General features: G+C 42.7%; 4 protein-coding genes across 4 annotated transcripts; 3 read left to right on the forward strand and 1 right to left on the reverse strand.

Moving 5' to 3' along the window:
- The first annotated feature begins 2131 nt into the window (after positions 1 to 2131).
- Positions 2132 to 3708, forward strand: BYT42DRAFT_585981 (uncharacterized protein). The gene is made up of 5 exons (XM_051570028.1): positions 2132 to 2299; positions 2377 to 2533; positions 2606 to 2974; positions 3044 to 3179; positions 3248 to 3708. Exons 1-5 carry the CDS (start codon positions 2168 to 2170, stop codon positions 3273 to 3275), a joined length of 822 nt encoding a protein of 273 aa, XP_051419394.1. The 5' UTR covers positions 2132 to 2167; the 3' UTR covers positions 3276 to 3708.
- A 55-nt stretch (positions 3709 to 3763) lies between these two features.
- BYT42DRAFT_585985 (rac protein) lies at positions 3764 to 5303 on the reverse strand. Its single transcript, XM_051570029.1, has 4 exons — positions 5167 to 5303; positions 4757 to 4828; positions 4441 to 4621; positions 3764 to 4300 (listed from the first exon to the last, which is right to left on the reverse strand). Exons 1-4 carry the CDS (start codon positions 5199 to 5201, stop codon positions 4010 to 4012), a joined length of 579 nt encoding a protein of 192 aa, XP_051419395.1. The 5' UTR covers positions 5202 to 5303; the 3' UTR covers positions 3764 to 4009.
- A 2983-nt stretch (positions 5304 to 8286) lies between these two features.
- On the forward strand, positions 8287 to 12868 carry BYT42DRAFT_585996 (peptidase M16C associated-domain-containing protein). Its single transcript, XM_051570030.1, has 19 exons — positions 8287 to 8409; positions 8468 to 8508; positions 8567 to 8725; positions 8789 to 8888; positions 8966 to 9118; positions 9190 to 9248; positions 9311 to 9485; positions 9552 to 9695; positions 9757 to 9815; positions 9884 to 10023; positions 10077 to 10131; positions 10195 to 10299; positions 10393 to 10485; positions 10556 to 11002; positions 11072 to 11183; positions 11248 to 11390; positions 11462 to 11788; positions 11905 to 12335; positions 12458 to 12868. The coding sequence occupies exons 1-19, from the start codon at positions 8325 to 8327 to the stop codon at positions 12633 to 12635; spliced, it is 3006 nt and encodes a 1001-aa protein (XP_051419396.1). The 5' UTR covers positions 8287 to 8324; the 3' UTR covers positions 12636 to 12868.
- Positions 12869 to 13043: 175 nt separating this feature from the next.
- BYT42DRAFT_586002 (isocitrate lyase) lies at positions 13044 to 15218 on the forward strand. Its single transcript, XM_051570031.1, has 3 exons — positions 13044 to 13737; positions 13837 to 14527; positions 14707 to 15218. The coding sequence occupies exons 1-3, from the start codon at positions 13155 to 13157 to the stop codon at positions 15038 to 15040; spliced, it is 1608 nt and encodes a 535-aa protein (XP_051419397.1). The 5' UTR covers positions 13044 to 13154; the 3' UTR covers positions 15041 to 15218.
- The last annotated feature ends 1653 nt before the right edge of the window (positions 15219 to 16871 follow it).

A 16871-nucleotide genomic window follows, 5' to 3' on the forward strand; every position in this document is an offset into this window, starting at 1 on the left:
GCGCTTGCATTTGTCTGTGCAGGATAGTCGTTGTAAATTGAATTGAGCAATCAAAAACTGAATGGAGAGTATATTATTAAACATTTCTCATTATTGATAACTTTTGATCACTTTTGTGCTAAAACTTCAGTATACACTATATTGTTCGTATAAACCTCGTTGCCATTATTGTGGGACGCATGTGAGACATGACTTTGATGGTGTTCTAACTCGGGACATGGCAACATAGAGCGATCATGGGAAAATACCGGTTCCGGTAAAAATAAACCAATGGATTCAAAGGTTTGACCTTGGGCTTTGTTAATAGTCATAGCCAAGGCATGACGTACCGATTGTTACCCAATAGGGTTCCTGGCCACGGACTGACGGAACGACTTGCGATTAAAGGTCATTTTCATCTATTCGCCTTTCCCACCCACCAAAAAAAAGAAATTAATATCCATCGGTTTCGATCGTTTATCCAATTATAATGCCAAGATGACTTACCCATAAACTCCTTGCTTTGATTACTTTATGGCCTTGAACGCATGGACTTGGGAAGGCCAAAAGTTCCACCATCCTGCAGGACGGGCAACTGACCTTTCGCTGGTTGTAGCAAATGCCAAACCGAGGCTCTTGTCGAATTCCCGCCAATTTCTGGTGCCAATGACCATTACTCCACCGATGTTGACGTTTGGAGCATGGATGGAAGCGCCTCCTTGAAAATACCACGCTGCGGTTGAAGTCGAGGACTTAAATGAATGGCGTTTCAGACTTGAGTATGCTCGATTTTCAAAATGGTTGTGAGCTTCGTTTTGCGGATGAACTTTTCTGCCTTCCCACCGAATTGGGCTTCTATGGTTTGTTTTCTTAAGGCTTGTGGTCCGGACAGAGGTTTGATCTATTTAAGCCATGTGGGTTTTGCGCAAGAAACTCTGGTCGGAGTTTGTGCATGATCTGCATTTTCGGGTTCCCGACCACCTGGTCTTATTGAGGCGCTGTCGCTTTGCCTCTTGCTTTTTAAATTTTTCTTCGGCCGTTTGCTTCTTCAAAGGATATGCAGGCGGTATTGTGGGCTGCCAGCCCACCTGATGATATCTTTTGCATTTGGGACAATGGCTGTCACCGGGTCCAATATGTCCGTCTCGGTTATTGAGTTGACACCATAATGGCTCTTGACGCAGTTTGGTGGTTCAATCGTTAAGACGTCGCATTAGCAGCCATTGTCGGCATCATCCTTACGGAATCTTTGTTTTCCGGAATGCTTGCAGGCGAACCAGATTCCACGGTCATTCGATCGTTTGACTCTGATCATGGCGTTGAACTTCCGTCCGTATTCGGCGACAGCGGGAATGTTGGTAACTGAATGATGTTCACGAAGAGCAGACACCGCTTTTTCCACTTGCACTTGCATAAGATTGTTGAAAGTATCGACAGCAGCAGTAAAGGTTAGAGAGGCAGGTCATCTTGGTGAGGTGTTAAAAAGATGTGGACTTGAAAAACTTTAGGGAAAAAGGAGGTCTCTTTTTTTAAGGAGAAGGAACGTCTCGTCCTTCTAAGTGTGGTTCAGGCTCATTCAATGTACAGGCAGTCACGGATAATGAGAATTGGGAGTGCCCCAAGTGTTGCCCTGTGGGATCCAAAGCCAAAGAACGAGCATATGATAGTAGTCCAAATCAAAACTCAAAAGTTTATTGCTTTGTCTTTGGCCGGAAGCTGTAATCTTTACTTTACGGTAAAGATCAGCGAGATATCTCTGCTGATCGACAATTTCAGGTTCTTCAACGTAAAACCCTGCTGCGACAATCATGAGATCATAGGTTTTGGAGCCCGTAATTTGATCCAAATCAACTCAAAAAATTATTATCAAATTGACTGTTTGTAATAAACAATAGTAATGTCGCCATTGTTATCCTATAGATGTCGGTCTAGGTCACGCCTTCCAGAACTTTTTTTTTTATTTGCGCTTTTTTTTTTTTTGCGCACTCCATGGACTGAAAGCGGATGCAACAGAAACTTGATGGAAAAAAATAAAAAAAAGTTGAATTTGTCAGAAATGCAGTCACATAAACGGCGGGGTTTGGATTACGAAAAAAAAGATGGCATTTTTTAAGTCCTGGGACGATTGATCAACGATAATATTTCCCTTTCCTCTTTATCTACGATCCTCACTAAACCCTTTATCTCCATGCCTGCCGCTCATATTTCACACTCCCCTGCTATGCCAAGCTTTAAAAAGGTGGTACTGTATACAGGGAATGTCATGCGTACCAGTGTAGCTGGTCGCAACGCCAATGTTCACAAGAAATCCAACAAAGAGGTAAAAAGCAACAGACGAACAAGCCTATTACATCAGATCAATGGATTTATATGTTGTTGGGTTGGTTCATTATGTAGTTATATACGGCCATTGACGATACATTGAAGACTTCCATCTCTGCTACCACCACACCTTCCTACAGATACTATTCGGATGAGGAGCTTCTGGAGATACCTGACCTTCGTTTCAGCAGCGTCATTCCCGAGGACTGCCGTGGCGATGTTGAAGTCACTGGTAACTATTGCATGCTCTAGTTTATGCCGCTGCACATTACGATGAATTGCTCAATCATGTCGAATTTTATAGCCAAATTATTCTACTTGAATCGAGTATACCCTGCGTCTCACATTGACCAAGCCATTGAACACCTCCAAAAGATCCTGGCGGTAAAGTCTATTGATACATTTATCGTATCTACCGCAGATCAACAATTGGAAGATATCAAGGAAGCATGGCAGAGCTTGGAAAACCATGTTCAAAACGGCACTGTCAAGGCATTGGGTGTTTCTGACTATTCACATGCTCAGCTTGAGGCATTCTTAAACCACGAGGAGATAAAAGTGAAACCGACCATTGACCAGATCAACGTAGCTCACTGCTGCAATTTACCCACCGATCTTATTGACTTGGCGAAGCGCAATCAAGTGGAATTATTACACAATGGCGATAGCTTGGGTGAGTTCCACTGAGGGTTAGGGCATGGTGAACAAGTACTTTTCTGATACAATATTCTTTTTGCTCCAGATATGCTTTCTGACGAAGAGCTCACATCTCTGTTCCGTTCACACAATGTCATTGACAGCGAAAAGACTTTGAAGCCTCGATGGGTTGTGAAATACCATGTTTTCGTGAAATGCCGTAGTGTCGTTGCCGACAAAGGGTAAGCTTTTATCTCAGGCGAATGGCCTAACGCTCATGTTGCTAACGACATTTTCGACATTTTCTTAGTTACATTGTGCTTGGTGATTCCGCATGATGATGATGACTGCTGATTCCATTTTTTTCTTCCCTCATGTTGCGTTGCTTATTTAATTCATTTTTCATTTCGATAAACACTGTAGATCCTATCGTTAGACACCTTATTTGTACAGAACAGGAAATATCCATCACCCGAAAGGCTTTCGTTTGCTTTCCGATACAAGAAAATGCACATTTCAAAGTCAGACCATGTTTGGAAATAAGATGATCTCCCTTGCCCGCTATCCGTGTCACTAAATAATAATCATTCTGGAAAATGAGATTGCCTTTTTACATTGGCAGCAAATAAATATCAGGTTCGTCTGTAGAGGTCGTCTTACAAGCACCGCAATGGTACTCAATGTCTGGTGATATGAGTCCTGTCATCCAAAGAGCATTTTGAAACAGCATGCCGAACGTTTGGCTCAAGAATTGCTTTATCGCAAGTGTGCATCGGTTCCTACTGTAGAGATAAATGTATGCTGTTCTTTGCAGTTGCCATTCGTCCTCTGTGTTTCGCCACATTTTAATGCAAAAGAATCGACACTATATCTTGTGTTGATTTGATAAAATAAAATAAGAACAAAACAACAAACAACAAAAAGGCAAAGGCGGAAAAGTGTGAAACGAGCAAAATCAATCAATAAATAGTAAAATGATAATCATGATGTGGAAGAAACAAAGCTATTTTGGTTATTATTCTCTGCTTCTACTAGATGATCTCCTTTGTCTGGTTATATGGGGTGATTTCCTTTACAGAATTGTACATTTCTTCTGTCTCTTGGGCGGCGGAGCAGGACAGAGCACCGCACGGATAGCCTCATCGAATACATTCTTCAAACCTTTTTGGGTCAAAGCGGAGCATTCTAAGTACTTGACGGCGCCGATATCTTTTGCCATTTGCAAGCTCTGTGAATACGAAATAGGCGCCATGTGCTTTTGACGTAATTTGGCAATGGTTTCTGGATCTTCGCGTAAATCAAGTTTCGTTCCGACCAGAATCATGGGTGTGTTGGGAGCATGGTGGCTGATCTCGGGATACCACTGGAAACAGATAATTTAGAAAACACGATATTCCTGCGTTTATTATTTTTTCCTCCAATTCCCCTGAATTCCACATACTATTTTCTACCCAATCCCCTTCCAGCAAATGAATATTTTAGCTTGGTCCTTTTTTAACCTACCTTGGTCTTGACGTTCTCGAAAGATGGAGGACTGACCAGTGAGAAGCAGATCAGAAATACATCGGTTTGTGGATACGATAGTGGTCGAAGACGGTCATAATCTTCTTGACCTGCCGTATCCCATAATCCTAAATTGATCGGTTTACCGTCGACCATGACATTGGCAGAATAATTGTCAAATCTATCATTTGACTGTTAGCAAAAATTCTTATCGATACATAAAAAGATAGTATCCAATGTATAAAATGCACCGTAATGATAGGGAGATCACACGATAAGAAGAAATTCCAAGATAATATTCACCAAGGTAACTTACACTGTGGGGATATATTCACCGGGAAACGCATTGGTAGTATATGAAATCAGTAAGCAGGTTTTACCAACGGCACTATTCGGGAAAAGAAGAAGCGAAAAACAAATGAGCCAATGGTCTGATCCCGGGAACTGGTTTGTAATGTAATCTAAGGGCATAGTTCTCGATAGCCCCACATGTCGTGGATGGGTGAACATGATGACAACGGTGCACCCGATAACGTAGTTTGTTTTCGTACGCGTTCGCGGTGAGATGCTTCAGGGCAAAAAGCATTTCAACTTTTGGAGCAACATGAGCATGTCAAGCCATTAGGATACGTTTGAACGCTGCCCTGCCTTGGCACATCATCTCGTCCGTTGCTCTTGCTGGATTTTGCGTAGATAACAAGGTGTATAAAGTGGAAAACAACCTACCCATCGCCAACAACGACACATTTAATGGCTTGCATAGGTTATATAGAATTTCAGGAAAGGAATCGGAGAAAACAATAAAAAGGAATTAAGCAAAGGAGTCTATAATAGTAGAAAGGAAGAAGGAAACCCAAAAAAAATAGCAAGGAGAGACCCAATTCGCAACTGCTCCAAAAAAGACACTTTGACTATAGGAGTTTCAAAAAATTCACGGGGGTTGACAGCGCTGGAGGCGACGAAATACGCCCCTGTAGGCCGTTTATACGTACCTTGATAACCATTAGAAACCTACCTGTGCAAAATACTACGAAGGTGTGCACTCGATACTAAAGCGAGATAACTGAGTTGACAGACAATCGGATGTTGCACTTCACTTTGTAGACTACTGCTAAGGCGATAGAACGCTCACCCAGATGGGCTTGTCAGAGAGAATCTACATAACAACTTCAGTCAGTGAAAAACTCATGGCTTTACTTTTCTATGGGACTCACATTGATACCAGCAGACAACACAATAGATCTACTATACGAACTAGTTTAGAAAATTTATCGTTATTTGGTTATTATTTGCGAGAAACTTACGTAGTATAGCTGCTCTAAGATTCAAAGTAGCATTGAATAGCCATATAGTCTTTTGGTATCACGTAATGACTCGCTTTGGGCAGCAACGCGTCAGAAAACCCTACAAAGGGCAAGTTAATGTGAGCTGCCACGATGCTTTCAACATTTTTTTTTTCTCTTACCAAAGAATTATGCATTTCTCCAGTAATGGCGGACAGCATTTACTCGACTTACGCATCCTGCATAAAAGAGAACCAAAACGGCATCGTTAGGATGGAAGAAAAAGAAGTACACAAAAATGCTGAAAACTACACCAAAAAATCCCTCACTGTTTGAAAAGCGAGCAAAACCTCAAATACTGCATGCTTGCCATTCACCGTCTCCCAGAAGAGGTTGCCGTACAGTTTCTGCTGAAGCCAATAATTCGCTGGCATACATGACTGGAGAGCCTGATGCTCCAAACGAACAAAGTGTATCAGATAACGATGGCTGCGGAAGCTTGGGTGAAGGAGAATGACAGCAGTTATTTAGAGCAAGGATGAAGCCAAGTGACCGACGTTTTTGACGATGAAGATCAGCAAATGGTTGATGATGATGCCTATCGAACGCTCACCGATGATATGGCGTTTTCTGCATCAAACAACCATTCCACTTTTGACGTTGATGTGCGCCGTTTCCAAAACGTGATGCGAAATGGAACAGCTTAGGATAATTTTGTTTCGAATTATCACCTTTTTACACTCAAGCAATGGTCCTTTTGCCGTTGATTGATGGCGACTATGACATGGTCTGTAACAATAAAAATATTCTTCATTATACTTATGTTTTATATTGAGATTACCCACAAAATGCAATATCGATACAATCTCAAATTGATCTTTTTCACGTAGAATCCTTAAATGATCCTTTTTGTTTTGCCACTGTTGTTGAAACTCAACGATAATGCTGTGCAGAGGAAAGTTTTGTTCAACCTCCCAAACTGAATTATCTTTGAACTATCAGAATCGAAAGGAAAACAAACTGCCATTTTTGCATCGGAATTTGTCGACCTTCTGATTGAAGGAGAGGAGACAATTACGGTCTGTTTGAACTTGCCCTTCGAATACCTAAAGTCACTCATCGCCACTCCAAAGCAATGCGAATCGACCACTTCTTTGCCCGATCTCATTCCCGAGAGGCTGGCTGTAACAGTGTGGTAAATGGAAGGAGCAATCATACTTCCAGCAGTCAATGGGAGGGTTGATGGTATTGATTTCTGGTATGGCGACCTGGTGCACTCAAAGGAGGTCCTTGAATCGATGAGATTTTTAGTGGAGTCTTTATACAATACATCAATAAAACCACATTATTACAAACTGCGCCGTGAAGGCACCTTTTTTTTTGGTCAACTTGACTCCTCTCTCTTTTTTTCTTCCATTTTTTTTTTTCTTCCTTTTATTGACTATGTGATGGCGTCTTCAAGCCGCGCACCCATAGACCCTGATCTGAATTCAGTCTCCAATACTGAAGACGATGGCGATTTCTATTCGGATGACGGCTCCACCGAAGAAAATGCTGCGGATGACGAGTTTTCAGAAACACGATTACAGCAAAGTTATCATCATAACAAGCTCATTTTCTTGAATCACTCTATGCAACGTTTTGCTTTTTTTCCCTCGCAATGTGCAGTATATTAACAATATCAGAATCCAATTGCAATGAAAAAGCTGATACAGACTCACCAATAATCTTGCCAATGCCTCTTTCTGTAGAGCAAAATGCTCAATAAAAAAGATTATCGCAAGACCGACGCTTTCATTTGTTGACTAAACTGTATGTGATATCTTCAAGACAATGCTTTTCGTCTGCGATCTCGCCAATGTGTTATTTCGTGTCACTCCCTTAATTATATGTATATACGTCTTCCCTTTCTCTTTTTCATAGATGTTCTGCGACAGAGAGGATTTGTACAAAATGAATGACGTGCGTTCGCCGAAACGCTCTATCCTGTTGCAATTCGATTAGTAGAAATGATGCACAAAAAAATAAATATTGCGATTGATTCATTTGAAAGTTCAAAGATCCAGAAACTTCAATTCAGGTTCTTATCCTCGGAAAATGATCGCATAAATCACTATGTCTTCTTTGTAAGCTCGTGTTGGTCTCTGTTCCGGTCTCTCGGTGGTCTCTCGGTCTCTCAGTTTGTCTTCATAAAGTCTCTTTCGTTTCAATAACTGGGATCCAGCAAAAGCGATTGGTGGAAAAAAAAAAGACTACAGAGGTTCAAAGAGTAAGCTGTGCTTGACGAAAAGATAGCAGCCAGTAAGATCTCTCGCTTGTATTTATCCGGCATTTTTCTGAGCTTTTTTCAAATACGTCTTTTTCTCCTTTTTTTGAACATTTCTGCTCATGGTTTTCTCTATAGAATGGTGTGGAGACATGTATTAACTATTCGAAGGGGCATTACTCTGTCCTGACTCGAAAAGCAAACGCAGAAAACCGTTGATGGCGTCTGCGAAAAACCCTCAGCGCAAACCGTTTTTACAACTCCGCACACTAGAACAATGTTTTCACTTTGCTATTGTCTGGACACAGTTGGTGCTATTCTTCGCAAATAATATCATGTCGGTGCAGCTACTTTGCACATCGCGTGCTTTTAGAAAAGCAGCATTACAATTGAAAAATGCGAAAAGCTATACCACAAAAGGTATTGGTCAACTAATCTTTTTTATATTGATCGTGCAAAACTGATCCGGCAGTAATAGTGACGCCAGGCCAGCAACTGCATGGCTACCGTGTGCAGCAAGTATGTAGACTCGTACAGATCGCCCTTCTTCCAAACTCGTTCACTCATGATCCTTTAGGTGCGTTCTGTTCCGGAATTGGAGCTGACAGCCGTTGCTCTGCAACACGAAGCCACCGGTGCGCAGCACTTGCACATTGATCGAGACGATGTCAACAATGTGTTTGCGGTTGGATTTGGTACGCCTGTGAAAGATAGCACGGGCGTTCCTCATATTCTTGTATGTCTAGCAGTGTATATCTTAAGTTTGAATAGCACTCAACTGAATAGCACTCTTTCTTAGGAACATACTACTTTGTGTGGAAGTCAACAGTATCCTGTTCGCGATCCCTTCTTCAAAATGTTGAATCGCAGTCTTGCAACTTTTATGAACGCTTTTACTGGTATGTGATGGTTGCACATGATTCTCTTGTCGCTGATAGTTGCTCACAGGTTCTTTTGTACGTTTTTTTTTTAATAGCGGCGGATTACACTATCTATCCCTTTGCAACTACGAATCCCGTCGATTACGCAAACTTGCGAAGCGTGTATATGGATGCTGTATTCCATCCTCGTCTAGAAAAGTTGGATTTCAAGCAAGAGGGTTGGCGACTGGAGCACGAAGTACCCACAGGTGGGTTAGGAGGATATCAGTTGGTTTTATTGTACACGGATGCTTATCTTTTTTGTCGCTTTACTCAAAAGATGCCAGCACACCTATTCAGTTCAAGGGTGTCGTCTACAACGAAATGAAAGGACAAACGGTATTTTAGATATAGGGCGATGGAAAAAAAGGGATCTTTTTTTACTGACCCAAAAATCTTAGTCCGACGCAAACTATCTGTATTATTCTCAGGCGCAGCAAGCCATGTTCCCGGGAACTACGTATGAACATCTTAGTGGTGGTGACCCACCAGCCATCACCAATCTTAGCTATGAACAATTGCTCGAATTCCACCAAAGTCATTATCATCCAAGTAACGCACGCTTTTACACTTATGGTAAATATCTTCTCTTTTTTATTATTTTTCATGTCAGGCAATTTTAACTTTTAAGGATTTGTCTAGGCAATTTCCCGCTCGAAGATCATTTATCGGCTATTGGCAAAGAGTTACAAAACTATGCTGCAGTTAAACCACCTCATGTTAATAAGATTGTACAGCCTTGGACGGGTCCCAGAACTGTGACTGGCATGTGCGCCTTGGATCCCTGTAAGTGGATGGAATGGGGGAAATACAAGGCATGGAAAACCTTAACTCTGTATGACAATAGTAAGTCCTCCAGACCGACAGACCAAGCTATCTTTATCATTCCTGGCAAACGACTCCAATGTATGACCATCGTTTCACCAAACCACGTTTCCTTGGACTTACTGAGCTGACTCAATGGATTGTTACAGGATGTATTCGAGAATTTTTCAATGAAGCTACTGTCTTATCTGTTGCTGGATGGACATGCTTCGCCAATGTATAAAGCCTTGATTGATACAAATTTGGGCTCCGAGTTTTCGGCGAACACTGGCTACGATAACTCAACTAGGTAGGTGACGCACACTTAACATTTATGGAATGGTGACACTGATCATGCCGTAGATCGGCCTGTCTCTCGATCGGTCTGCAAGGCGTGAAGGAAGACGATGTTCAGCTGGTAAAATTGGTGTTTGAGCCCGAATCAATTGAGTAAAAAAAATCTCATAGCCCGCTTCTCTAGGTTCAAGAACGGATTCGCTCGGTGCTGAAACAGGTCAAGCAGGAAGGATTCGATGCCAAACGTATCGAAGCCGCTATTCATCAGATGGAACTAGGACAAAAGCATGCAAGTATCTAAACAAGATGCTGTTTTCTTTTCAGCACTTTTTGACATGAAAAAAGAGGAATTAACGAAAATGCATTTAATTTTTGCTCTTAGAAAACTGCTGATTTTGGTCTCACTATTATGCACGGTATTTCCTCGGATTGGTTCAATGGAGTCGATCCAATCGATTTGCTGGAGATCAACAAGGTGAGCTTTGGTTTTTGATAGATAGTTTTGACCTATGATGACTGATGCTAGCTTTTTTTTTTGTTCATAGAACATTGATCGTCTCAAACATGAGCTTAGCCAGGGCAATTTCTTTGAATCCCGCATCGAAAAGTATCTTTTGAACAATCCTCATACGCTGACGTTCATCATGCGCCCTGATGCACAGTATTCATCGAATCTTGTATCGGAGGAGAATGCACGTTTGGCCAAGAAAGTCAGCGCCTTGACAGAAGCTGACCGAAAGGAAATTTTGGAAAAAGGCAAAGAGCTCTTGTCGAACCAAGACAAAACAGAAGACCTTTCCTGCTTGCCTACCCTCCATCTTGAGGATATCTCCAAGACGGTCAAACGTACAGCTTTAGATCATACGGGGCTGTGCAATACACCCATTCAGTGGAGAACCACCGCTACCAATGGTATCACCTATTTCCGTGCCATCAGCACGTTGCCTCAGCTGTCAGACGATTTGAAATTGTATCTGCCCTTGTTCTGCGATGTAAGGGATATGGTGTGCTGCTGCGGTAGGCGGAATTCAATATTGATTTTCGGATATACGATATGATAGGCTCTGCTTTCCTTGGGCACCAAATCTCAGTCCATGGCCGAGATTGACGAGGAAATTCGCTTGTATACCGGAGGTCTCCGGGCTTCAACTACAGTATCGACTAACCACTCTGGTACGTAAATGATCTTTTTCTTCATGGAAGCATCAACGACTGACATAGCTGGTGAAATACGTAGATATCGACCATATGGAGGAAGGTGTTGCTCTCACAGGCAACTGTCTGGATCGCAACATCGATAAGATGTATGACATCTTTATGAAACTGGTCCATGATACGAATTTCGATGATGTGGAAAAGCTCAAGACGTTGATTGTTGGTGTAAGTCTTAACATTTGCTTATATGGAAAAAGAGTTTGAAAAAAATAACGATAATACGCGGGTTTGTATAGAACGCGTCGGGCCTTGTGAATTCGATTGCAGATTCGGGCCACGTATTCGCCCGAACCTATGCTAGCTCCATGCTGACCCCTGCCATGCAAAATGCGGAGATACTTTCCGGAATGAGTCAAGTCGCTTTCATGAGCCAACTGGCGGCCACCGAAGATCTGTCAAACGTAGTAGCCAAACTAAAGGAGATCTCATCTCTTGTTTTGAAACAGGGGTCCTTGCGTGTGGCGGTGACGTGTGGTGAAGATGCTATTTCAACCAACGAAAAATCATTGATCAAGTTTATTTCGAGTCTGCCCGAACAGGGCAAGGCATCTGTGTCGGAATCTGTAAGTGTTCGTGTGGGATTATCGAGATTTTTATTTTATTTTTCTGGGACGAAACTTTTGTATTCTCCGAACGGACTGAGTGTGTGGCTATTGCTCACCTATGTATTATTATGCAGAAGGTGTTTGTACCTCAATTTAGAAAGACATTCTTCCCGTTGCCGTTCTCGGTCAACTTTTCAGCCAAGGTCCTCCGTGGTGTCCCCTACACACATCCTGATGGTGCCAAACTTCAGGTGTTATCGTCATTAATGACAACCCACTATTTGCACCGAGAAATTCGAGAAAAGAACGGCGCTTACGGTGGCGGTGCTCGTTACGCTGGTTTGGGAGGTTTATTCTCATTTTATTCTTACCGAGATCCTCGCACGCTCGAAACCTTGGACACTTACAGTTCATCTGTGGATTGGGTGCAGAAGAGACAATTTACGGATCAGGAGATTACTGAAGCCAAGTTGTCTATTTTCCAAAGTGTGGATGCTCCTCAAAACGTATCGGAGGAAGGCATGTTCCAGTTTGTACATGGCATATCCGATGAAATGAGACAATGGTAAGTCTGCTGTGTTTTGGTTTATTTCTTTTTGTTACGCTACACTGGATTTTTTTTTTGTTGATTTGTTGGGGATGGTATTTTGACCATGTTACTCATATATGGTATTAAACAAAATATAGGCGTCGAGAAGAACTATTACAAGTAACTCAGAAGGATATTAAAGAAATGGCGGAACGGTATCTTGTAGGATCTGTATCTCGAAACGAATATTCTACCACTATTCTGGGCGAGGTTACTGACAAGATTAGTGCTGAAAATGGATGGGATATCAAACAGTGGGGCTCCCCCTCACTATAAAATAATCCTCGATTAACTAGGCCGATAGAGAGAAAAGCAGAAAAAAGAAAATTTACCTAAAGCATATTAAAAAAAGAAAGACAATTTTACAAGGCTGGGATTACCTTATTTCCTATTTTCTCAGGGTTTGACCTCATAGCTACTTGTAAAGGCACTCTTAAATTTTTTTTTCCTCTTTTGGTGGGTTGCTCAAAAATTCAAGGTCTTGCTTCTCCTACCCAAATGCAGCTGACAAATAATAGACGAGCAAAGGTCGGGATAGGGATGAGAAATATGCCCAATAAGCAGGTTGACCAATGAGATTCACATGTCGCTTTGACACCCGGTAGTGGGACGGGGATCGAAATCTATCACATGCCCACATATGATAGAATAAGGGAACTTTTACTCGGACTCCCATAATTGGGAAGCGCCTCTTTTTTGAACTCCAATTTCAAGTTATATAAAGAGCATCAAATATCGCTTCGTAGTTCGTTTTCTTTTTCTTTTTTACAGAGCAATCTATTCTCTTTTTACAACATGACTCAGGACCAAGAATACCAAGATTTCCTTAACGAAGTCGAAGAAGTGAAGAAGTGGTGGGCTTCTCCTCGTTTCGCTCACGTCAAGCGTCCCTACACTGCCGAGTCTGTTGTCTCCAAGCGTGGTACCTTCAAGCAGACCTACGCTTCGTCTGCCCAGGCCAAGAAGATGTGGGACCTCATCACCAAGAACAAGGCTACTGGTGAGACCACCTGGACCTTTGGTGCCCTTGATCCCGTCCAGATCACCCAGATGGCTCCCCACCTCGAGACCGTCTACGTCTCTGGCTGGCAGTGCTCTTCCACTGCTTCCACCAGCAACGAACCCGGCCCAGATCTTGCTGATTACCCCATGGACACTGTCCCCAACAAGGTCCAGCACCTCTTCTACGCTCAGTTGTTCCATGACCGCAAGCAGCGCAATGCCCGTTTGGCCATGACCCCCGAGGAGCGTGCCAACACCCCCAAGATCGATTATCTCCGTCCCATCATTGCTGATGGTGACACCGGTCACGGTGGTATCACTGCCGTCATGAAGCTCGCCAAGATGTTCGTCGAACGCGGTGCTGCCGGTATGCACAGTAAGTATCGTCGTCATTCTACATCATCATCATCATCATCATCACGATGTTTCGTCGTCATCAGTCATTAATGATTTTATTTTTTCTATCTTTTGACAGTTGAGGATCAGTCTCCCAGCACCAAGAAGTGCGGTCACATGGCTGGTAAGGTCCTTGTCCCCATCCAGGAACACATCAACCGTCTTATTGCCATCCGTGTCCAATACGATATCATGGGTGTTGAGAACTTGATCGTTGCCCGTTCCGATGCCGAAGCTGCTACTTTGCTTACCTCCAACATTGATGTCCGTGACCACGAATTCATTGTCGGTTGCACCAACCCTGCCCTCGAACCCTTGGCTCAGGTCATGACCGCCGCCGAAGCTGCTGGCAAGTATGGTGCCGAGCTCCAGGCTGTTGAAGATGAATGGATCGCTCAGGCTGGTCTTAAGCGTTTCGGTACTGCTATTGCCGAAGAGCTCCAGAAGCAGGGTAAGGCTAAGGAAGCCGAAGAATTCTTGGGCAAGATCCACTACAAGTCCAACAAGGAAGCCCGTGAAATTGCCAAGGAATACGGTGTCGAAATCTTCTGGGACTGGGATCTTCCCCGTGTCCGTGAAGGTCTCTACCGCTATGAAGGTGGTACCGAAGCTGCCACTTCCCGTGCCATTGCCTTCGCTCCCTACGCTGATATGTTGTGGATGGAAACCAAGAAGCCCATTCTTTCGCAGGCCGAAAAGTTCTCCAAGGGTGTCTTGTCCGCTTCGCCCAACTCTTTGTTGTGCTACAACTTGTCTCCCTCCTTCAACTGGTAAGTTTTTGATTAATTTGTGGAAGGATGGTTTGGCGAAGCTCCGTTTGAAGGAAAGGGATCAATGAAAAGTGAAAGCTGCATTGATATCTTTTTTTTTTTCACTCGGCAGCATTGGGAAACAGAGAAATGGATATTGAACAAGGTGTATCTAACCACAATCTTTTAATCTTCATTAGGGATGCTGCTGGTATGACCGACGACGACATGAAGGTCTTCATCAAGGAACTTGGTAAGCTCGGCTTCGTCTGGCAATTCATTACCTTGGGTGGTCTCCACGCCAACGCTTTGGCCACTGCCACTTTCGCCAAGTCCTACAAGGAAGAGGGTATGTACGGTTACGTCTCCAAGATCCAGCGCCAGGAACGTGAACACGGTGTCGATGTCCTTCAGCACCAGAAGTGGTCCGGTGCCACCTACGTTGATGAAGTCATCAAGGTTGTCACTGGTGGTGTTGCCGCCACTGCTGCCATGGGCAAGGGTGTCACTGAAGATCAATTCGGCAAGAAATAAGCGCTTTGAACCGCTCTTGCAACCCCTTTATTCCATGTTTATTTCTCAAAACTGTATAGTATAAAAATATGAGGGAACATTTTACATTAGATCGTTCTCAATTATTGTCAAAAAATTGCTTTTCTTTTCCCTGTTATCCTTTTCAATAAAATCAAAAGGTCAAAACAAATAGTTGCAAGTCGAGAGATGACGATGGTTACACAGAAATGTACAAAAGAGGAGACATTTAAGGAAAATTTTACGGTTCCAAGACAGCTGGAACAGATCCTTGCCCCAAAGCTTGACATGCCCCATCCTAAGCTACGGGTTTCACCAGCTTGCTTTTGCCGCTAATCAATAAACTATCGTGAAAATACCATCCCTCCTATTATTATTACCTTTTTACTTCCGTGGAACTCCCGGCGTTATCGGACTCCCAACACCTTGAAAGAAATGATATGGCCTGGGATATTATCGTTGCAAAAATGACGTGAATAAACGGTTCGCTCAGCAAGCGATAAAAAAACGGTACTTTCAGCGGTATCTTTTCTTGTGAGTATTATGCAAGTATGCCACTTACTACTAGAATACGGATACTTGTCAGCTGGACATGGTTGCAGTAGTGTCAGCCGGCCATTACCACTCAGCGTCCCAGCAAATTCAGTTCTTCGCAATTTTTAGTGGAATCCACAGGTCCATTCTAATGCAAAAATAACCAACTCCGTCACGGGAAAAGCATTAAGCTCTCTTCGGAGAAAGGGCTGTCCAAGATACAGCATGATATGGAAACAACATCTGATAATGGCATCGTTAGTAGCGCCGAAAACGACATTTTAAGTTGCCGCTCCTGTTATGCTATCTTCTCTCGTCACCAGTATGAATAGACGATCTGCTAGTATTGATCAAATGATAGTGATACTTTTACGTAGATTTTTTATCTGTGAAATCTACCATTAACGTTTTTGCACATCACGATGAGTTCTCAACCTAGTAAAGTTGGGAGGCTGACCGTCCGGGAACGATTTCTGCAAGCCAAGTCAACGATGACCAAACCGTCCGTCAGTTGATTATAAGATATTATCAAAAGTAGCGAACTAAAAGATGTAAATAAAAGGATTCCATGAAACGGCTCTTGGCTATTCAGCAAGTCCTTATAAGAAAGTGATAGGTTAACGACGTATCTTAACGACAGTAATGAGCGGATGGTTCAATGGATCCAGGTTTTTGCAATTTTTGAAAGGCAGCAAATTAAGCTCCCTTGGGATGTGGATCGGATGATGGATCTCCTGGAAAACTCTACTTTTGAATCTCCGTAGTCCCGAGAAATAAGCTTCGTTTCAAAAAGATGAAGTTTGTTGTTTACAGCAGTGCCATGTATCAACAATCTGGAAAGCATCAATATATATATATATTGAATTGCTGTAGAGAATTATACCGACGTCGCACGGAAATGATCAAATTTGTCAGTTACTCCCAGATGGCAAGTGGTCAAAAATCTCGCTAGCTGGCATGCACTGTACGATGATTAGCAGTATGTTTTATCTAGTGCCCGTCCAGTCAAGCTGCGCATAAAAATCTAAATTCTTCCGCTGCAAAATAATATATTTACTTCAACGGGTACGATAGATTACATGATCATAAGTATAGCATACTAGGTTCCATACCATCTCGAACGTGCATACATGAAAAATGGCTCTACATTATTACACAAAGTTTGCAACTCTTTTCATCGAACTAACAGAAGGAGTTTCCAGAATGCTCAGAAAGACCGAAGCGATTCAATGCAACAGGTCAAGGCATATAGTGACAATATAATATTTCAGGGCTTCCTCCAGGTGCTATGCTTTGGGAC

This window comes from Radiomyces spectabilis (assembly GCF_025331425.1).
Source record: "Radiomyces spectabilis strain NRRL 2753 chromosome Unknown BYT42scaffold_14, whole genome shotgun sequence".
NCBI lineage: Eukaryota > Fungi > Mucoromycota > Mucoromycetes > Mucorales > Radiomycetaceae > Radiomyces > Radiomyces spectabilis.

Coding starts and splice junctions, on each gene's coding strand:
- BYT42DRAFT_585996 (XM_051570030.1), top strand. CDS start 8,325: ATGTCGGTGCAGCTACTTTGCACATCGCGTGCTTTTAGAAAAGCAGCA. Junction 8,410..8,467: donor GAAAAGCTATACCACAAAAG/GTATTGGTCAAC, acceptor CGGCAGTAATAG/TGACGCCAGGCCAGCAACTG. Junction 11,003..11,071: donor ATCTGCCCTTGTTCTGCGAT/GTAAGGGATATG, acceptor ACGATATGATAG/GCTCTGCTTTCCTTGGGCAC.
- BYT42DRAFT_586002 (XM_051570031.1), top strand. CDS start 13,155: ATGACTCAGGACCAAGAATACCAAGATTTCCTTAACGAAGTCGAAGAA. Junction 13,738..13,836: donor CGGTGCTGCCGGTATGCACA/GTAAGTATCGTC, acceptor ATCTTTTGACAG/TTGAGGATCAGTCTCCCAGC. Junction 14,528..14,706: donor TTGTCTCCCTCCTTCAACTG/GTAAGTTTTTGA, acceptor AATCTTCATTAG/GGATGCTGCTGGTATGACCG.
- BYT42DRAFT_585981 (XM_051570028.1), top strand. CDS start 2,168: ATGCCTGCCGCTCATATTTCACACTCCCCTGCTATGCCAAGCTTTAAA. Junction 2,300..2,376: donor ACAAGAAATCCAACAAAGAG/GTAAAAAGCAAC, acceptor TTCATTATGTAG/TTATATACGGCCATTGACGA. Junction 2,975..3,043: donor ACACAATGGCGATAGCTTGG/GTGAGTTCCACT, acceptor TTTTTGCTCCAG/ATATGCTTTCTGACGAAGAG.
- BYT42DRAFT_585985 (XM_051570029.1), bottom strand. CDS start 5,201: ATGCAAGCCATTAAATGTGTCGTTGTTGGCGATGG. Junction 4,829..5,166: donor TGTGTCGTTGTTGGCGATGG/GTAGGTTGTTTT, acceptor TTTCCCGAATAG/TGCCGTTGGTAAAACCTGCT. Junction 4,622..4,756: donor GGTGAATATATCCCCACAGT/GTAAGTTACCTT, acceptor GTCAAATGATAG/ATTTGACAATTATTCTGCCA.